A 19,252-nucleotide genomic window follows, 5' to 3' on the forward strand; every position below is an offset into this window, starting at 1 on the left:
GTATCTCAGTAGAATAACTAGAATTATCAAGACAGAAGTGAATGCAGGGTTTTAGGCTTTTAAGCAAATGAGTCTTCTGAGTGAAAACTGTTCTAGTATTTGTGCATTCATTCTTTATCTAATCAAAAAGGCACCCTTCCTTTGCCATTGCCAATTGTTACTTGTCATGTTACATCACAGCAAAATGTCCGGTAAGTGCACAAAATAGCCACAAGAGGACATGGTTAGTCTCTAAGAATGAAAGAAATAAGAGAGAAACCAGGAAAAACACTGTTATTTTACATACTGACCTGCTCTTAACATGATACGCACTATATTCATTAAGACTGGCTGAAAAAGTAGCCACACAACCAGGATGGCAGCATTCTATTTGAACTGCTGTCTCTGTACTAAGCTGTGGCCATGAAAGAGTTAAGGATGGAGTGATGTGCGCTGCAGGGTGGTGGATAAGATATCAAATACTTTCTCCACAACAAGAGCACAGCATGACTTAGATGTTTCTCTGAGAGAACCTCAGAGACAGCAGAGATAAAGAAGGTGAGTGGACTTATTTGACATATTAATCTAGGACCAGTCCCAGTGATGCACACTGATGATTGTCAATGACAGGCGAATGTCACTTGAAGCGTATTTCTGTTTCTTTAAATCTTCATTCAAAATTTTCAAGATTTATACTTTATAGTTTTAGTATATTCTGTTTGAGATGTGGTAACTGGTAACTAATTTATGTTTACACAAACTTATTCAATAGTGCAACAAAAAAGTACACAGCTACACTTAGTGAAAATGTATCTGACAAGTATTAGAAAATAGCTGCAAGGGAGGCTGCTTTGCTTTCATGGGTGAATGGCTGCACTTCCTTTGTTTTTATCTTTGCTATTCTCCAGGCCCTGGCTGCTGAGAAAGATGAGAAGAGGCGACACGCCTCTTTTAAAGCAGCAGTCAACGCCTTGCTTGGGAAAGAGTGAGCTTCTTTCTTCCCCTCTCTCATCACTATCTCCCTGTAATGTGGTAAATGGCTTTCTCTTGTGCTGCTGACCTCTTTCTCAGATATGACTTTGACAAAGAGCCAACTTGGGGGCTTGGCCAATAACAGCAGTGAGGTGTCTGAGAAAAGTCCAGAAAGACAAGATAAAGAGAGCAGAATATAGCGAGCTGGGTCTGAGATAGGGCTATGAGCGGTCCAGTAATGGCCATATAGAGCCACCTATGAGGTTTACAGACAGGGAAGTGGGAAAAGAAAGAATAATGATCTTTATCCTTCAAAGCAACCATTAAGATGATACATGGACAATTCAAAATTTCCACATTACAGTGCATTTAAGCAGTCCCACAAACACAAGTTTACTTACACCCACATTAGCTCAGTTCAGAGTGGGTACCATTAAGATTCCCCCACATAAGTGTCTAATAATGCTTTTTGCAGACCGACACTGTGAAACTGTTTCTTAGCCATCATATTTGATGTTTCCTACACCAGCTACTTTGAAGTTTTTCTGTAATGCAAAAGAATGTAATTTTCTTCTGTGCTACTGTGATGCAGAGTGGAAGGTTTCTCTGTACAAACCAAACAACATTCTTACTATTAGGGATTGCAGTGGTGGGGTATTAACGAGCAGGTACCTTGATATAACTTTTTTCTCCAATATCTAGCAGATAATATTGAGTCAGTATCTTGGTTTTAAAGGTTCTGTTCCCTAAATATGAAAACAGCAATAGTATAAAGGGAATAAACACAAAATTGTGCTTACAGCCACATCTGTTGGGAAAGATCTAACAATGACTAAGTAGGACCTCTGTGGAAAAATCAACTATGCAGAGATGCAGTATGTCTGGTATCTTTTGACTCTCTGCCATTCTGTGGTTATACCTTAGGGAATCTGATGGCACATACATAAATGGACAGAAACTGCATGGAATATATATGATTGTTTTCATGAATTCATATTCAACAAATGTCTTAATTCTGGGGAAATCAGGGGGAAGTGATGCATTCTAAAATTTGTCACAGCACCTGATCACTCTAGCTACTTGGTTATTTGACTACAGTGCAGTGACAGAGAGTATAGACAAATTTTATCTTTCCATCACACAAGTCTAAGTGGTAATCTGAGAGTGTAAAGAAGCCTAATGCCTTATGAGAGCAATTAGTTACTAGGAGAGTGACTTTTGCTACAACACCGCAGCAGGAATATGTATTTTCAAAAGTGCTGTGACGAAATCAGGGACAGAAACCAGATAAAACACTGTGCCAATAAGCAAGACAACAGAGAGAAGTGTGATAAATCAGCAAAGACTTGGATTGTTCTCAAACTACTCCAGAAAACTATCACAGCATCTTGTGAATCTGGTGATTTACTCACTGAACAGAACAACTGTGACCTGGCTGCTATGATACAGAAGTAGAGAAGAGTCTCTTTACTCCTCTCCCCCTCTATGTGTGCACACCATAAAGTATAGAGGTGAGTGTCAGAGTGCTGTGTGTTTGAGTGTCTCGGAGAGTGGCAGAGCAGCAGGCTGTATCTGTTCTGACGGTGGCCCTCTTTTTGTTGACAACCAGTTTTGACAAATTCTCAGGATTAGAAACTCTATCAGCATGATGTTACCAGCTCCTTAAAACAGAGAGAGATGGGCAGTCAAGAAAACAAAATTGTAGTTGTGGCTCACCGTACACTCGTAGATTGCAGATAGAGTATCTTAAGGTACTGCTGAATCTGTGTCCAAGTCCAGCTTGAGAAGACAATACCCTCAGATATGGCCGTGAGCAGCACTGAAGGTAAGGCTACATGGTTGTAAAGTCAGCTTATAGTAAAGTACAGTAATTCTCTGTATCACTTGACATCTGCTATAATTCAAGACACAGTAAACTGATGAGGCTGAGTTGATCAGCAACAAAATTAGATAGCATGTGTTGAATGTTGGGTGTCTCTGCCTCAATGTGCTAAGCATTCCTGACAGATTTTGCAAATTTGTAATAAAAAATGAATAATAATGATACATTTTTAAAGATCATAACCTAACTCTAACTTGACACAAAATTGAACAGGTACACAATATTTTTATGTATAAAAAAAAATTCAATTTTTACAGCCATGACACGTTTGGCCTTGTTTGTCATGGTTACCATTACGGACCACTTAAAACTCATAATACGAATCTATTCAGCTCGAGAATAGGAAGCTCTTCTGTTAAATATAATATTTTCTCAAAATCAATTTGCTATTAGATGTAATGTAAACTAGAACAGCTGTAAAAGCCAAAGAAATAAACTCACCGGATGGATCTTCTACGGGAAGCGCTACAGGCGTGCGTAGCTACAGGTTAGCAAACTATAACTTTAGCATAACGTTATATTATAAAGTTACATTTGTCAAGCTAACGCTAACTGGCACACTGGTTTTAAACTACACCTGCCTATTTTACCTGATTCGAAACACTGTAGTGAGTTAAACGTTATAGGAACTAAATTTAATCATTTGTTTGTTGAATTTTTGTCTGGGTATACTGATAGGACTGTGTTCTTCCGGTTTGTTCAGGTTCCCCTCCTCCTAAACAATTTTCAGGGTGAGAGTTTTAGTTCTGTTTGTTTGTAATATTAATAGTTATACAGTTCTTTAATGTTTTATTCCATCCATCCATATTCTATGCACCGCTTTATCCTTACTAGGGTCGCGGGGGGTGCTGGAGCCTATCCCAGCTGACTCGGGCGAAGGCAGGGGACACCCTGGACAGATCGCCAGTCTGTCGCAGGGCTATAGACAAACAATCATGCTCACATTCACACCTACGGACAATTTAGAGTAACCAATTAACCTTTGCATATTTTTTGGACTGTGGGAGGATATTTTTGCCCGGAGAAAGCCTATGCATGCACAGGGAGAACATGCAAACTCCATGCAGAAAGATCCAAGGATTTGAACCGATGATCTTCTTGCTGCAAGGCGAAAGTGCTAACCACTACGCACTGTGCAGCCCCTGTCTGTCTTATTCCATGATATTTTTTTTATTTTATGCTTTTTTACTGTATACATTGTAAGTTGTTATGCTTGTTGATCACTGCACTGGAAAGTAAAGTTTGTAAGACAGTCAACTATGCCATAAATCTACATGGATTGCTCTGAATAGACTAGATATAGTAGGTTTTCATATCAGATTTTTTCTTGGATGATATTTAGAGAATCTTTGGAGGATGTCAGATTGTTTTACATGACAACAACAAAAGAAGCAGCATTCAAACCGTGTTTTTAAAAAGTTCCCATGTCCTTCAACGACAGAATATTTGTTCACAATGTTCCTGTAATATGATCAGTCAACAAAAGTAGAGCATTTTGCCTGTAATATACTAAGGATATTTTGGGATGGCAGCATTGAGAGACTTCTTCTATGAATTTTTCTGACAATGTTACATGATACCAAAGGAAACACATTCTAAATGCAAATTTCAGAAAATATTTTAGGAACATTTCCTTTTAGAAGAACATTCTGGGAACTAAAATAATATTTCCAGCTAAAAACAGTACTAGAACTTTGCAGAAAAATTCAGAATGTTTGTAGAACAAGAAAATTCAAGCTGGGTTTCAGGTATGTTAATGTAATATTTTAATCATTGCTTGAAAATAGGCCTATTATGAGCACATATATATACAGAGTTTTTGTACTGTTTACATGAGAGTGCTATGGAAAGTATGGGGTAAGAAGATATGGGGTAAGAAATCTCCCTTGGATCAATGATTTTCAATACTTCAGCTTAGATTTCTAATATACGGTGTGCTCTTTTATCTAATATTCTATGATAACAGCTAAGCTAAGTTCAATAATTGACTTGATTGAGTTGAGTTTTTCACCCAGCCAACGTAGTTTTCGGCCTACCTAAAGTTGAATTGGCTTGAATAAAATAGGATTGTGGTGCCATGGTTTGTATGTGTGCATGTGGAAAAGCAAGAAAAAGTAACAAAAAGTAAATGTTTCATAGAAAACATGGAAGATGTGTGAGAGGATAGTTAATAATTCACGAAGCCATTAACTTCCGATCAATATAAGCCGATCTGTTTTCAGTGTGCATGTGGTGCCATAAAGCTCCACAGCAGTGCCAATACACACAGTTGTTGTCAGGATAGTGTTGTGTGCCTGGAATGATAAGCTTTCTGGAAGCACCCCGGCAGAGCGGAAAACTGGCTTAGATTACACCATGCAATGTAGCCTTTCCCCATTGTTGCATCAGCACTCCAATGAACAGAACTGGATGTTGTATCACTAAGGATATCAACAAGACGCTGTCAGTTTATCCAGGTTATCTACTCACAGAAGTGGATATCTGTTCGGCATAGCCACTGTGCTGTGCGTTTGTGACCCTGGTTGACTGTAGAAAAGGATTATATATATAGTTAAAATAAGTGTTATGTTATGTTGCTAGGCTGTTGATAAAGGCGAAAACAAGGGGAGACAGATACTACCCCATCAGGAAAGCATGTATACTGGTGAATTAAATGAAACTATTCACACTAGTTGTTTTCAAATTTACCTTTGTATATATCTTTGTACTGTTTTCCACTTTGAAATGCTTTCAATGTAAGTGTGGTGGGGATCCAGTGATTATTCTGCAGGCCTCACTTCCATTAGAGGGTTTCCATTACAATATTCCATTAAAGGCATTTCCTAAGAATAATAATTTTGTTTTGAACTATATTACAAAATAAAAGTTGTTGGTTTACATGTAGAACTCCAGATGAAAACCATTGCAAAGAATGAGTAAATATAGCTAATAAAGACAACACACTGGGACACATGAAAACAGTTTAGTTTATAGACTACAAATGTTGATAGGGATTTTGAGCTGAGCTAAATAAGTCATGATAGGCATTAAATTATGCGCTGATTCATTTGTGGCAGTTTGAAGGAAAAAATGCTTCAATTATTTGATGTCATTTGGACTAACAAAAGCAGTTCACACAGCTCTCCAGGTGGTGATGCTGTGCAGTAGTTAAATCCAGCATGTCCTGCACCCAAACCCTTACGCAGGTAGATTACTGTGTTTACAAAACAGCACAAACTAGTCAGAGCAAAGAAGGTTATAACGAGGACAAGTCTTCTTTGTTTCTGTCACCTAACTGTAGCTTTTGCTTTGTTGCAGACATGCCTCGTCATTTTCCAAAAGTAACTCTGAGTGAGGCAGAGGAGGTGACACAGCTGCTAGCAGAGAAAGTGTACGCATCAGCGCTAAAAGAAGAAGACAATAAGGATGCCTTGTCAATGTTCACCGTGCCTGAGGATTGCCCGATTGGCCTCCAGCAAGCCAAGGAGCATGAACTGCTTAAGGAGCTGAAAGAGCAACAGTCGGAGGAAAGTGCCAAGAGGTAGGCCTTGCTGCTGCCCTGGCACTGACCCAGACGAGGACCATGTCATAAATGATGCAAACAGAAAAACCCTAATAAATAACTGTACCATGAAGTTATGCTAGCTAAAGTGCACTTTTGCTGAATCAAATGCTAATCATGTTGCAAATTTTTCAGGAAGAAAAGCCTGAAGATGATTCGTTCCCAGTCATTGTCCCTGCAGATTCCAGTGAATACAGATTGGACACGCTCAGTGGCAGTTACACCTTACCTGTCCCCAAGCTCCACCTGCTCATCAGTGCCAGAAAGCTGCCCTGATTACCAAAGGGTTACTATTACTGGTGACTATTGTGCTGGGGTAAGTAATATGACCGAGAGCAGTAACTTTTGTGCTCCAAAATTAGAGCAGCTTTACACATTTAGTATTTACCAACTATTCCCTTCTAACTATTGTCATATTCAGTACATTTTTTTTTAAAAGTATAATGTCCATTTATGTCTCAGGTCACAGTGGAGGACTATGAACAGGCAGCCAGGAGTCTGTTTAAGGCTCTGCTTATTCGTGAGAAGTATTCTAAGTTAGCCTACCACAGATTCTGTAGAACCACAAGCCAGTTTCTCCGCAGTGCTGAGAACATGAGATGGAGTGAAGAAGATGAGGTTCTGCCAGGTATGAAGTCTTCGTTTATTGGGGCATTTGAAAAGATCTATTAATATAATACGGTATATAACTAAAATGAGAACACCTCTGAGCAATATCATTTAATATTTTCATTCGGAAATTATTTAAAATTTTAACCCCTCTCAATATACGGGTTATTTCAACCTTGAGGAACTGTGTTTCCTCTCATGAAAAATGAAAACTAACATTTTAGGGAAACTGTATTATAAATGCAGGCCACGATGTAGGAACAAAAGTGAATCCATCTGTGATCATTGACACACAAATTAGAAAACCTGTGATTATTGATACCAAACGAAGATTTCCAAGCAGCAGAATTACATGGCTCGCAGTACATATAATAAGTAGTATCCATCTGTATCTTTGCCTGTCTCTGCATAGGCAAGAATAGCTACAGAAATCAAAAAATCTGATCGTGAAACTTCATAAAGTTGGTATGAACTTGGTCAGGACTAAGTGAAAAGGGAGAGATGACATTAACAGATGGTGCCATGAATACCAAAAGACTGACTGACAAGATGACTCCCAGTCTGTTGCAGCTTGGCAGAAGAGAAATAGTCTTTCATGATGGCGATCTAAAGCACCTGAACTGACCTGAACTGAATCCAATAAAAAAAATCTTGGGGTATTTTAGAGACAAATGTAGGGCAAGCCAACCCCTCTAGCAAAAGAAGCTGAAAAACTTACATAAGGAATAACAGAACATCAGTGTAGATTGAGTTGGTCATTAAAAATATACATGGACGTACACTGTGTTCTCACTGTGGGCCTGTTTTTTAAAACAGCATATCTAGCCTGTTGGTTTTTAATGTAACACTAAGCATAAATAACCCACTGTTTAAAGCTGCTGTCCGGAGTTTGAATCGCAGCGTCTCCCAAAACACTGTTGGTCCCACCCTCCCTCCCTCTGATTTCGCCCCTTTATTTGTGCACGCGCGCAGTACATGAGAGGAGTGCCCGGAGTGCTGCAGCATCTTGCCTGTTTTGCTGTTTTCCCCTCTTCTACATTTAGTAAATTTAGTAAATAATAAAGGAATTACGTTAGAATTCTGTATTGAGTCTAACTTGTCCTAATACCAAAATAACATGAATCTGCTAGTACGAATGGGTAAAGTTTCAATATGTGATTACACTCGTGTATCCCTCTCGATGACGTTGTTTATCAAACTTAGTGCATTTACACGTTTAGATGTGTTACATTGTTTATTTATTTCTATCTAGAGTTCAGAATTGCATGACTCCTCTGACGAAGAGTATGTCCCAGACGCCCCAACATCTTCCTCCAGAGGTCGGGCATCTAAACGAAGCCGTCAGGCGGGCTATGGAAGCCGTGGTCGGGGAGCGATGCGAGCACCCCGACCACGGCATCTAAACGAAGCCGTCAGGCGGGCTATGGAAGCCGTGGTCGGGGAGTGACGCGAGCACCCCGAGCCAAAAAACGTCCTGCAGTCTCTTGGCCTGACAAGCCGTGGGATTAGTAACTTTTCTGGAAGTTGCTGAGCCCTGATGCTCTCTCCTCCACAAGCAAAACAAATGTGCGCGCGGTTGCGTAGTGCGTAGCTCGCCCACCTCTGCATGGGCTTGCTTGCTGTGCGCGTAACCGTTGATTGACAGCATGACAAAGCTGAAGCTGCAGCAACCGGCACTTTTTGGAATAACATGGGGGTCTATGAGAGGAAGGCGGAGCTCATGAATAAATTTTCATATCGCGTTATACTAACTTTATATTATAGTATCGAACTAGACTAACACATTTAAGCTTTGTTAAAAAATGATACATAAATTGAAAACAAACGGAAACTCCGGACAGCAGCTTTAATTTAGAAGTAGTGAAATTACCTGCATTACAATTCAGAATCAATTGACGTTGAAGTGATACTGCACAGGAGTGTAGTCCCTTCTGTTATCCACAATAACAGAAAGATATTGTGTCCTCCAGACATGTGGCCATCCCCAGCAGATGGGGAGGATCCCTACCGCATGGACAACATTCCTGAGAACCTGAACTACAAACTGAAGATGAAGGATGGGATAGTGTATGTGTACGATAATGAAGAAGCTCTCAAAGAACAACAGCCCCACGATCTTCCTTACCCAGACTTGGAGACCTTCGCTGTAGATCTCAGTCACGTACTGGCAATGATTGCAGATGGGCCCACGTAAGTTGCCAAAACAAAAAGACTTAGAGCTATGCTGGTAGAAAAACCGGTTGTTGCAAACTATGCATATATACTTACATTTGTCAGCACGGTTGCTTTAGCATATGATCTAAATTCCACTCTCATTTTCAGGAAGACCTACTGTCACAGAAGGTTAAATTTCTTATGTTCAAAGTTCTTTCTCCATGAGATGCTCAATGAGATGGCTGAGCTAAAGGAACTGAAAAGTGTGCCTCACAGAGATTTCTACAATGTTAGGAAGGTCAGTATTCTATCTCCAAGTGCTATAAATATTGTGTAATCGCATAGCATTCTGGAGTTTGCCTCTGTGAAAACACCTAACCTGTTAGGGCCTTGATATATTAGTAGGCTCTTCTCATTTCTCTATTTTGAGCCACCTTGTCTTCTCTTTCCTCTGTCCTCCAACCTGTACAGTATCATAAAAAATATCCTAGTGCACAATCTTGCAGGATTTCTCAATTCCTAAAATGCGTCTCAAGCAGAGAGAAAGTATGACGTCTGTTCATTCTTTATGCCATTATGTTGTAAAAGTAAAAGTAAATATATACTTTAGATTATCATGAACACTGCTATGCCCATCTGACAGAGATCATAAAACACAGTTGTGTGCTATACAGGTGGCAAACAATATTTAATCGACATTGCTTTAAAATGATCGCCCCAAAACAAGGATGTCTCATTTTGTTTAAGACCTGTTGCATCCACTCTCCTTATCCTTCATATTAGGACAGCTTACGATTTGAAGAGCTGCAGCAAAAACTGACATTTTTGCCTATGCCTAATAAAAACTAAAGTAAATATTAAGTGACACAGAAGACTCAGATCATCAAATTTGATGCAACAACAATTAAGCTCAACAATTCTGCATCCTGTTCACTCTTCTCTAAATGTGCTACACTGTGACCTTCCAAATATGGTTGCATTTTAATCACAGATAAATTGTGATCCGAGTATTTAAAGTTCCAGGGTAAGAGTTAAACAATTAATCCTTAACTAATAATACTTATGAAAAAAGAGTCCTGTGTGCATGTTTAACCAATAAGCATATTTAGTAAACTGAACATACTGATTCTTTCTCGCAGGTGGACACACATATTCATGCAGCTGCATGCATGTCTCAGAAACATCTACTGACCTTCATCCAGCAAACATATAAAACTGATGCCAACCGTGTAGTTTTGGAAAACGCTGGACAAATGATGACCCTCGAACAGGTTTTCCACAGCCTCAGCATGGACCCCTATGACCTTACAGTGGACTCTCTGGATGTTCATGCTGTAAGAAAAGCAGAAACTGACAACCTCTTTTAGGATTTTAGAAAAATGCTGTGGTTTTCTGTGGTCTATGTCATATCTTCTACAGCTTACATTTTCTAAACTATCTCTGCTGCTAGTTCGTATCACTTTATTTCACTGCCAGTGCACATAAATCCCTCTACTGATCATTCTGGGTTAACAATTATACTTCACAGGGGAGACAAACCTTCCACCGCTTTGATAAGTTCAACTCAAAGTACAACCCGGTGGGAGCCAGTGAGCTTCGAGAAATCTTCCTGAAAACGGACAACCTCATTAATGGAGAGTATTTTGCTCGGATCATAAAGGTATCATATCATGAAGTCATACATTTAAAATCAGAGCCGATGCAGACAGTGTTTAGCACACTCTAAGTCTCACCTTTAACAGGAAGTGGCCCATGACCTGGAGGAGAGTAAGTATCAGCATGCAGAGCCTCGTCTGTCCATCTACGGACGCTCTCCTGACGAGTGGAACAATCTGTCTAAGTGGTTCATCCACCAAAAAGTCCACTCTCCAAACATGAGGTGGATTATTCAAGTGCCCAGAATATAGTGAGTGCCAAAGCCTAAAATACACCCGATCTTCTAACTTAAACACATTGTGTGAAATTTACATTAAAATATGTTTTTCTGTTTCAGTGATATTTTCAAGGCGAAGCAGCTGGTACCTAATTTTGCAAAGATGCTGGAGAACATATTCCTTCCTCTATTTGAGGCCACTGTTAACCCACAGAAGCACAAGGAACTCCATGTTTTCCTCAAATATGTAAGATGTATTTTTATTTGGATTCATCAGAGTATAACCGTATATAACCTTGCAAATATTAGTAGGTAAAATTTCTAACACATTTTTGTTGTTATTCTGCATTTATGTGCAGTAGATAAACACCTAGTAAATATTTAATAATATACTGTAATATAATTATAAGCAGACAAGTGTTTAGTGTTGCTTTGTAACAATTAGCACCTGTAAATGTACTGTGGTGTAGGATGAATAACAACGCAGTAAAACACAGTCACATTTTAAAATATGTCTTCATAGAACAAGTTGTAATTTTCAACAACTATATGTATTGATAAATGCTTTCAATTGGTATTATTTACAGCTACAACACAGTGTGTTCAACATCACAGCTACATGGGGGTTTAAGTCGAAGTGAAAATTAATGTCGTCAGTTGCAGATAAAATCAATCATAATGGGAGTATTCATTATGAATTTGTGTAACAAATTTAGTATTTCGTTGGTGAGATTTGACAGTGAGGGGAAAGTCGTTGCTATAGCAGTTCACCCTTGACGGAGGGAACATATATAGTCCTAAAAAATTACTGATTTCCCCTAATTGTCCATGCAGGTGTCAGGCTTTGACAGCGTGGACGACGAGTCCAAACATACCGATCACATGTTCTCCTTCAGGAGCCCAAAGCCAGAACAGTGGACTAGAGATGACAACCCGCCCTACAGCTACTACATCTTCCACATGTATGCAAACATCATGGTCCTCAACAACCTCAGAAAGTAAGAGTTACACTTGCACTCAAATGCACCAGAAACGGGCTGTTTAATTCACTTGCACTTTACTCAGTAGCAGACCTACAAGGACGGCCAAATAAAACAAAGAGAGCAGCCAAATCAGGTCCCATATTAAATAAACAGGGGGACGTTAAAAAAATGGACAAAAGGTAAACAGACTAAAAGATCTGAAAAGCTCCCATGAGCACACAAATGCGGTCTGGTGAAGATATGAGTGATGAACCAGTGACATATAAATAGGAGGTTGATAAGCTGAGTTGCTGATTGGCTGCTTTAGGAATGACAGGACATTGTGGAAACAAGGCAGCTGGAAAACAGGCTGAGACTGAAAATGACTTTGTCACAAGGGGAATCGAATCCTTTTGTCCCTCCAAAAACACACACTTCTGACAGAATTTTGCCACAAGACAGATAGACAGACAGACAGACAGATAGACAGACAGACAGACAGACAGATAGATAGATTAAACCTTTATTGATCCTGCAGTAACAGCAATAAATAGAAAACAGTCTGAATAAAAAGAGCAGCACACAATGCACACAGTGCATAGATACAAATACTTTCTCCTTCTAGAAGAGAAAGCAAGACGAAAAAGAAGATAAACAGAAAATAATACTCGACAAGCGAGAGCTGCCACTAGAAGAGCGTTGGGGTTGTTTACAAGTACTGCACAAATCCACACTAAAAGTTGGTCTCAGCATGTAGTAAAGCTGATAAATACTCTCAGAATGATGAATACAGATATGAACAGAAGTGGACACTGCTCTGTTACTTGCTCATATCCTGACTGACTTGCTTACTACGTCTTTTTGTGGTCTTCATAGAGAGCGTGGACTGAGCACCTTCCAGTTCCGACCTCACTGCGGAGAAGCTGGATCCATCACTCACCTGGTCTCTGCCTTCCTCACTGCTGACAACATCTCACATGGACTCAACTTGAAGAAGGTAAAAGGGTATTTCTAAACTGCAATTAGAGTCCTGAACATTTTCAATTTATGTGCTGTTTGCAGTCTCCTTATGGATCAAAGAGTGATCCTTTTGAGAGCAGGGAAGAGAAAACATGGTGCTCCTGTTGTGTGGTCTCAGTCACAGTCAGAGATCAATAGTATAATGAGGTTTACAATTATCCTCTACAGCTGTTTGTCTTTGTTTGTTCATTTGTAACTTTAGAATAAAAAGCAGCATAATTAACGCTTCTTCCTTCCGGCTATTTCCGAGTCTTTGCTGGTTTGAGACTGTTATTCCAGCTTGTTGTCCGGAGTGTTCCTCCAGATGTCAATTTTCTTGGTATTAGCGCTGAGATTCAACACACAACAACTGAACATACGAGAACTGTGGGTGTGACACAGAGGACATCTGAAGTTTTGAATTTCCGGTAGATGAACAGTTTGTTCCAAAAGCATCTGCCAGAAAAGATGATGACATCAACTCAGTGATACTGATCTACAGTTCTGGCTTAACCAGACTGTACAGACATATTTTTGTCTTGAATGAGGTAGGAAGACTCTGTTATCTCACTGTAGCTAAGTCTTGGCATTGCAGATAAAGGACCATACATACTAATATATTAATATCCTATGTAGGTCTTTTCAGGGAGCATGGAACAACATTTAATGTTTTAAATGTAACTACACATGACTTGTGAGCTGCAGAATAAACGAAGCTCACCACTACAGCATTGCAAGATAAAACTGCAAACAGTATACAGGATTGTGAACAAAAGGGTTTTATATTCAATCAGGTTAAAGATTAAAGCATGGATATCAATCAGCAGCAGACCTTATTTACTGCTATGTGTACTGCATTTGTATTTGTATATGTTTGCCTCACTGTCAGAGCACTATTTCTCTTTTCAAACCTCCCTCAGAGCCCTGTACTGCAGTACCTGTACTACCTGGCACAGGTGCCAATTGCAATGTCTCCTCTCAGCAACAACAGCCTGTTCCTGGAGTACTCCAAAAATCCCCTCAGAGAGTTCCTGCACAAAGGTCTGTGTGTGTCCTTGTCCACAGATGATCCCATGCAGTTCCACTACACCAAGGTAAAAATAGACCCAAGTGCTTCTAGGCTATCGTTCACTATATCAGTATCACTGTTTAACTTGCTATTGCGGCGCAGTTTGGATTGATGTAGTTCCGCAGTGTAAATACTTCTTATCTGCTGTTTGTGTGTTCTCGTTCTAGGAACCGCTGATGGAAGAATACGCAATAGCAGCGCAGTTGTGGAAGCTCAGTACCTGTGATGTGTGTGAAATAGCCAGAAACAGTGTGCTGCAAAGTGGACTGTCTCATCAGGTACCAAAACATCCTCCTTTTAGTTATTCTCTCTGTCATGCTAGGCATTGAATTCAATCATCACTGCTGAGACATGCCTTCCAACACTATACTTGTTCATTTATTTAAAGGATAAGAAGCACTTCTTAGGAGTGAACTATCTGAAAGACGGACATGAAGGGAACGATATCCGTCGGACCAACGTTGCCCAGATCCGCATGGCCTACAGACACGAGACACTGTGCAATGAACTTAGCTTCATAGTCGACGCAGTGAAGTCGGACGCTATGAGTGGCGACCATGAGTAAGAGGGGCCTCGCATTTTACAGAACCCAAGCATGCTGCCCTCTTCTATCACTAAATAAATACACAATCTATTGTCACTTAAATAGCAATACTTGACTGCCTCAAAGCTATGAGAGATGAGATGATGAAATGAAGATGCATTCCTTGGATGACTGATGGCACTTTGATTTTCAAAGGTTCAGACAAAGCCTGTGGAGGATCTTGTGTAAAGTCCATGTCATTAAACAAACCTCCTATGTATAAACATCTGTACCTTACACTCCCTTCTGTAGTAGGAGTATGTCATAGCAACTGTTTGAAACTCGAAATTTCATTGTATACATGCCAGATAGGAAAATGCTTACATCTGAGAGAGCTTTGCACAGACACAGCTGATGACATGATAGTTGGAGCTGTGTCTTTTCTTTAAATAGCTTGTTTGAAGAAGGTTTTAGTGAAAATAAAAGATATTTAAAATAAATATACTTTATTTTTACTGCGTAAAATTGTGGAAGAAAAGTTGCTGTTACGTGGGCATTTCTTAATTGAAACACCAAAAACTACATTAGAAGAATTATATGAAGTCATCAAAATGATTGTCTTGCAAACACTGCCCTCTGGTGGTTAAACTGCATCATTTATTTACATCACATTACAGAAAGTAATAAACACATACATGCACAATAAATTCACTTTACAGTCATTCTGTTACAATACTGTCACATAAAATAAGGCACAAATCTCCATCCATAAAAAAGTCATTACTCAGATTTTTTTTCATGGTGTGTTTCCTCAAAAAAGCTCTCGAGTAAAATGTTCAACATGCATCATCGCCCACTGCTGTCTTCTAATCTTTCTGAGTCACTTTCTTGGTTTCCTTAGTTTTTTTCACAATTGTCCACTCTTCTGTCTGCATTACTCCTCAGGTTTTTCCGTGTCAGAGCTCAGAGAGCAGCGTCTTCGCCTTTTCACAAAAAGAAGCAAAACAAGAAAATTAACTGAATGTAAAATCTTGAATTTAACATGAAGGGATGGTGCTTTGCCTTCGTCATCTTTCTTACTGGCTCTATGCAGCATAATTTGACCAACAACAAATCTGTTCTTCGGCCTCAGTGTTGTATTTTTATTTATTTATTGAAAATAACTCACAATTTTAGGTATGCAAAGATGATTATTGCAGTCAGGAGGAGGCCACAGGTGCAGGTGATGAGTACAGCCTTTCCTGAAACAATAAAACATCAGAATGGAAGGAAAACATATTAATAATACGGGGGAAAAAAATGAAATCCAACACTTGTAAAAGTGTAAAAATGTCCTCACAATTTTGTCGTAGTTGCTACTATGAACTGAATATGACAAAAGATTCAAACTGCAAACAAGAGCCTCGTACCTCCAGATGAGCCTTGTGCGCTGCCGACAATGCGGGCTGGTTGTTCTGCAATGTCTACGTTATAAGGAGTTGAGTAGGAAGAAGGAAGACGAGAGGAAGAAGCTGTCGAGTTTTCTGTCAGGGTGGAGTTTGTTGCTAGAGTTGGAGACTGAGGGTTTCCTGAGCTATACCTGCTGCTCAAAGGGCTATCGGTTGTTTCATCCTTCAATTGTTCCGCTGCATCTGTGCATGTACATGAAGGTCATGAAAGATTAGATCAGTGCCAGTCATTTGACAGTTTGACTGTTAAACTTTGAAAATATGTTACATTGTGGAGATTTAAACAAACATTTTACATTCTTAATGCCAACATATTTGTCTTTTTTTATTGAAATTTTTGAGCTAATGCTATGTAGAATAAAGAAAAAAAAGATGCAGCTGAATCTAAATTCTGTCCAAATGTAAATGCAATGGATCAGGAGTGTTCGTTCATATTAACCTAAGTTTACATATTTGGATTTATATGAACTTCCCATCAGATTTTTGGAAAATTTAAAGACCAAAAAGCAAAGAGATGTGACACAAAGCATGCATGATATTCTGAAATACCCTGTATGATATAAAACACTAGAGAAGAGTTCAGATGAAAGTCTTCATACCTGATTCATTGAAGCAAAACACATCAAACTTCCGTGTTACAGAAGCTCTCCATGGCACCAAGCCTGTCTGGTTTTGCCCACAATTAGCAAGTGCCTGGATGCGGGGGATGACCACAAAATGTTCATCGATCCATCCAAACCTAAATGCAACAAGCAAACATTACATCAGGCATGTTTCTGTGAATTCCACTGATCTGATACTGTGTAGTTTGCTTCTGGTCTTACCTGCATGTCTCTAAACCTCTGCTGAGAGCTCTCTCCACTTGTGCTTTTGTGGCGATGCTCAGTCCGAGAAACAAGCAGATCCTCCGAGCTTCAGAGGCATTGAAGGCGTACTGAGGCTGGTTGAGGTCATTTAAGGAGGTAACCTGGATCACTCCGGCAATACTTTGGGTTTCTGCTGGGAAAACTGGAACAATGAAAGCATTAATTGAACTATCTGATCATCAAGTGGAGGTACACATGTACATGATTGAAAATATGTAAATTTACAAATCATTTCTTACCTCGAATGTTGATTATTTCAGTCATTTCATCAGAGCAGACTGATGTAAAAGTCAACGCTGATGTGATGCAAAGCCAGATGATATTCATGACTGCTCAGAGTAGAGATGGATGAACGATGGGGAGGACCAGTGCTGCAGCGTTTTCTGCGTCTGTGAGCCAAATGACACGGTTAAATAGAAGTGGTTCTATTCACTGGGGTGTATGGAGTCTGTCATTGCCAGAAAATAAAGGAAAAGGAAGTAGGAAGTACAGAGCACGGGTCAGATCAGGAGTCATCATATGTTCTGGGAGAAGGGCTCGGAGGGAACATGGAAGTTAGACACACGTTCCAGGAATTATTGATCAGAAATGTTCTGTAACTTCAGTCAATGTTGTCAGTTAAGTATATAAGTAACACATGAATTGGATTTCTACCCGTATCAGAGGATGATGTAAGAGGATTTTACTGCTCCTGACATCTGACTGGGCACCCTGTCCTAATGATTTCCTCTCTCGGGGCGTTACTCGATCATGAACCTGCTTATTATCTCTGGTATCCTCTGATGAGCCTTGGCATACGACGACATCCCACTTCCGCAAAAACATCTCTCCAAAAGCCCGGACAGCAGGAAATGACGCAAAGCCCTGCTGACGAAAATGCAGCAGTGTTTTTGTCAGATGTGAGGTGTCACTGAGGTGAGCGGGTACAATAAATGGTAACCTAGAGCTGCGGAAAAAGATATTATACTCTTAAATTTATTTTACCTCCCTGGAGGTGGAGGTTGTGTGTCTGTGGGGTCATATTAAGACCTTATGGAGTTAAACTTCATAACCTTAAATGGTGTCCTGAGATAAATAAACTGCTCTGATGAGAACATGTGTTGGGATGTGAGAGGTTTTTCAGTGGAAAAGAACTTTTTCCTGACGGACATTTTGAATAAAGATAATCTTCATGACATAATGGCAATAGTAAGAATTCCCAATAAATTATGGCAATATGACAGTGAGCCAGTAAAGTGAAACTACAGCTTCTAAATAGAATCAGGCAAGTAATTAAATTATTTACAGCTGTGAGATGTCAAACTATCCTCAAGAAGAACTGAGTAAGGAGAAAGGATTACATAATTCAGAGGAATAATTAAACATGTTGGAAGTTTTTGAAGCTGCAGTGAAAGTGAGATGAACTTCCAGATTGTCTAAATGTAGAGACCACAAACGAAGGCACATTTTAGTTGATTCACACTAACGACTTCAGCTTTACAATTTAACTCTTTTTTTTTATGACACATAGAAAGTCTTAGTAAGCTTCAGAGGTGCTAGCTCAACAGGTTTCGAGGTGTTTAACTGGTACCAAATTCTCACCCACTGAGTTAATCCACATCTTAGTCAGGTGTGGCTTTGAAAAACAGCTGTCAGATAGTGTTACCAGTAAACAGACCCTCCTTTGACCAGTGATTGTAGAATGGCCCCTTAAAATGCTACTTTATTGAGGTGAAACGATGCCACAGATGGCAAGAATATTAGAAAACTGGGCTGTTGGCACATTGGATGCTGCATGTCAGACACTTGAATGCCCACAACTCCCTATTTTTACTGGAAGAAATCCCTTAAGACAGCTCCGGATGAACCTGTTAGACAACGTGGTCCTGTATCCGAAAATGTCTGTCAACTTCACCGAGCCTTTCAGGAAGAGTAGGACAACATTCCACAAGCCAGCATGACAAAATCATGACCTGTGTGTGTCACAGATGTGTGGCTCGTTACTGAAATGTGATTTCTTAGTGTGTACTTTGTTGTTTTGTGACATACATTCTGTTGTAGAGAATGTAGAACTTAATAATAAGGCAATAACCCGTCTCGCCAGATCAATAATTTCGGACACTGAACACCCTCTTCATCACATGTTCCAGCTCCTCCCCTCTGGACGCAGATTTCGAGCACTAAGATGGCATTATGTCCGTTACAACAGAAGTTTTGTTCCATCAGCTATCATCATCCTCAATAAGCTACTGCGCTGAACTTGAATTCTATTTTTGTGTGTCATATTGTGAATTTTTCTTTCCTTTGTCCTTGCATGTATGTTATGATGTGTGACATGACAGCTTGTGAAAACAAATTTCCTTCGGGACAATAAAGACCTCTATCTATCTAGAATA

The 19,252-nt window shown here is 39.6% G+C and overlaps 2 protein-coding genes across 2 annotated transcripts; one reads left to right on the forward strand and one right to left on the reverse strand.

Annotated features, from left to right (window-relative positions):
* Nucleotides 1-439: 439 nt before the first annotated feature.
* On the forward strand, nucleotides 440-15,414 carry ampd3a (adenosine monophosphate deaminase 3a). The gene is made up of 16 exons (XM_022202532.2): nucleotides 440-537; nucleotides 888-964; nucleotides 6,131-6,353; nucleotides 6,510-6,690; nucleotides 6,837-7,002; nucleotides 8,954-9,173; nucleotides 9,306-9,435; nucleotides 10,277-10,471; nucleotides 10,666-10,797; nucleotides 10,880-11,043; nucleotides 11,131-11,257; nucleotides 11,845-12,008; nucleotides 12,849-12,969; nucleotides 13,892-14,065; nucleotides 14,208-14,318; nucleotides 14,429-15,414. The coding sequence occupies exons 2-16, from the start codon at nucleotides 907-909 to the stop codon at nucleotides 14,603-14,605; spliced, it is 2,343 nt and encodes a 780-aa protein (XP_022058224.1). The 5' UTR covers nucleotides 440-537; nucleotides 888-906; the 3' UTR covers nucleotides 14,606-15,414.
* lyve1a (lymphatic vessel endothelial hyaluronic receptor 1a) lies at nucleotides 15,199-17,284 on the reverse strand. Its single transcript, XM_022202533.2, has 6 exons — nucleotides 17,117-17,284; nucleotides 16,836-17,019; nucleotides 16,611-16,750; nucleotides 15,973-16,194; nucleotides 15,732-15,804; nucleotides 15,199-15,546 (listed from the first exon to the last, which is right to left on the reverse strand). The coding sequence occupies exons 1-6, from the start codon at nucleotides 17,202-17,204 to the stop codon at nucleotides 15,498-15,500; spliced, it is 756 nt and encodes a 251-aa protein (XP_022058225.2). The 5' UTR covers nucleotides 17,205-17,284; the 3' UTR covers nucleotides 15,199-15,497.
* Between the last annotated feature and the right edge of the window lie 1,968 nt (nucleotides 17,285-19,252).

Source organism: Acanthochromis polyacanthus, chromosome 2 (assembly GCF_021347895.1).
Source record: "Acanthochromis polyacanthus isolate Apoly-LR-REF ecotype Palm Island chromosome 2, KAUST_Apoly_ChrSc, whole genome shotgun sequence".
In the NCBI taxonomy this organism is placed as follows: Eukaryota; Metazoa; Chordata; class Actinopteri; family Pomacentridae; genus Acanthochromis; species Acanthochromis polyacanthus.

Bases quoted from the DNA above. Each gene is read 5' to 3' on its own strand.
- ampd3a (XM_022202532.2), top strand. From the start codon at position 907: ATGAGAAGAGGCGACACGCCTCTTTTAAAGCAGCAGTCAACGCCTTGC. The intron at 10,798-10,879 runs GTATCATATCAT...CACCTTTAACAG, and splicing joins ATTTTGCTCGGATCATAAAG to GAAGTGGCCCATGACCTGGA. The intron at 14,066-14,207 runs GTAAAAATAGAC...TTCTCGTTCTAG, and splicing joins TGCAGTTCCACTACACCAAG to GAACCGCTGATGGAAGAATA.
- lyve1a (XM_022202533.2), bottom strand. From the start codon at position 17,204: ATGAATATCATCTGGCTTTGCATCACATCAGCGTTGACTTTTACATCA. The intron at 16,751-16,835 runs GTAAGACCAGAA...TGTTGCATTTAG, and splicing joins AGAGGTTTAGAGACATGCAG to GTTTGGATGGATCGATGAAC. The intron at 15,547-15,731 runs GTGAGTTATTTT...TTTTGTGAAAAG, and splicing joins ATCTTTGCATACCTAAAATT to GCGAAGACGCTGCTCTCTGA.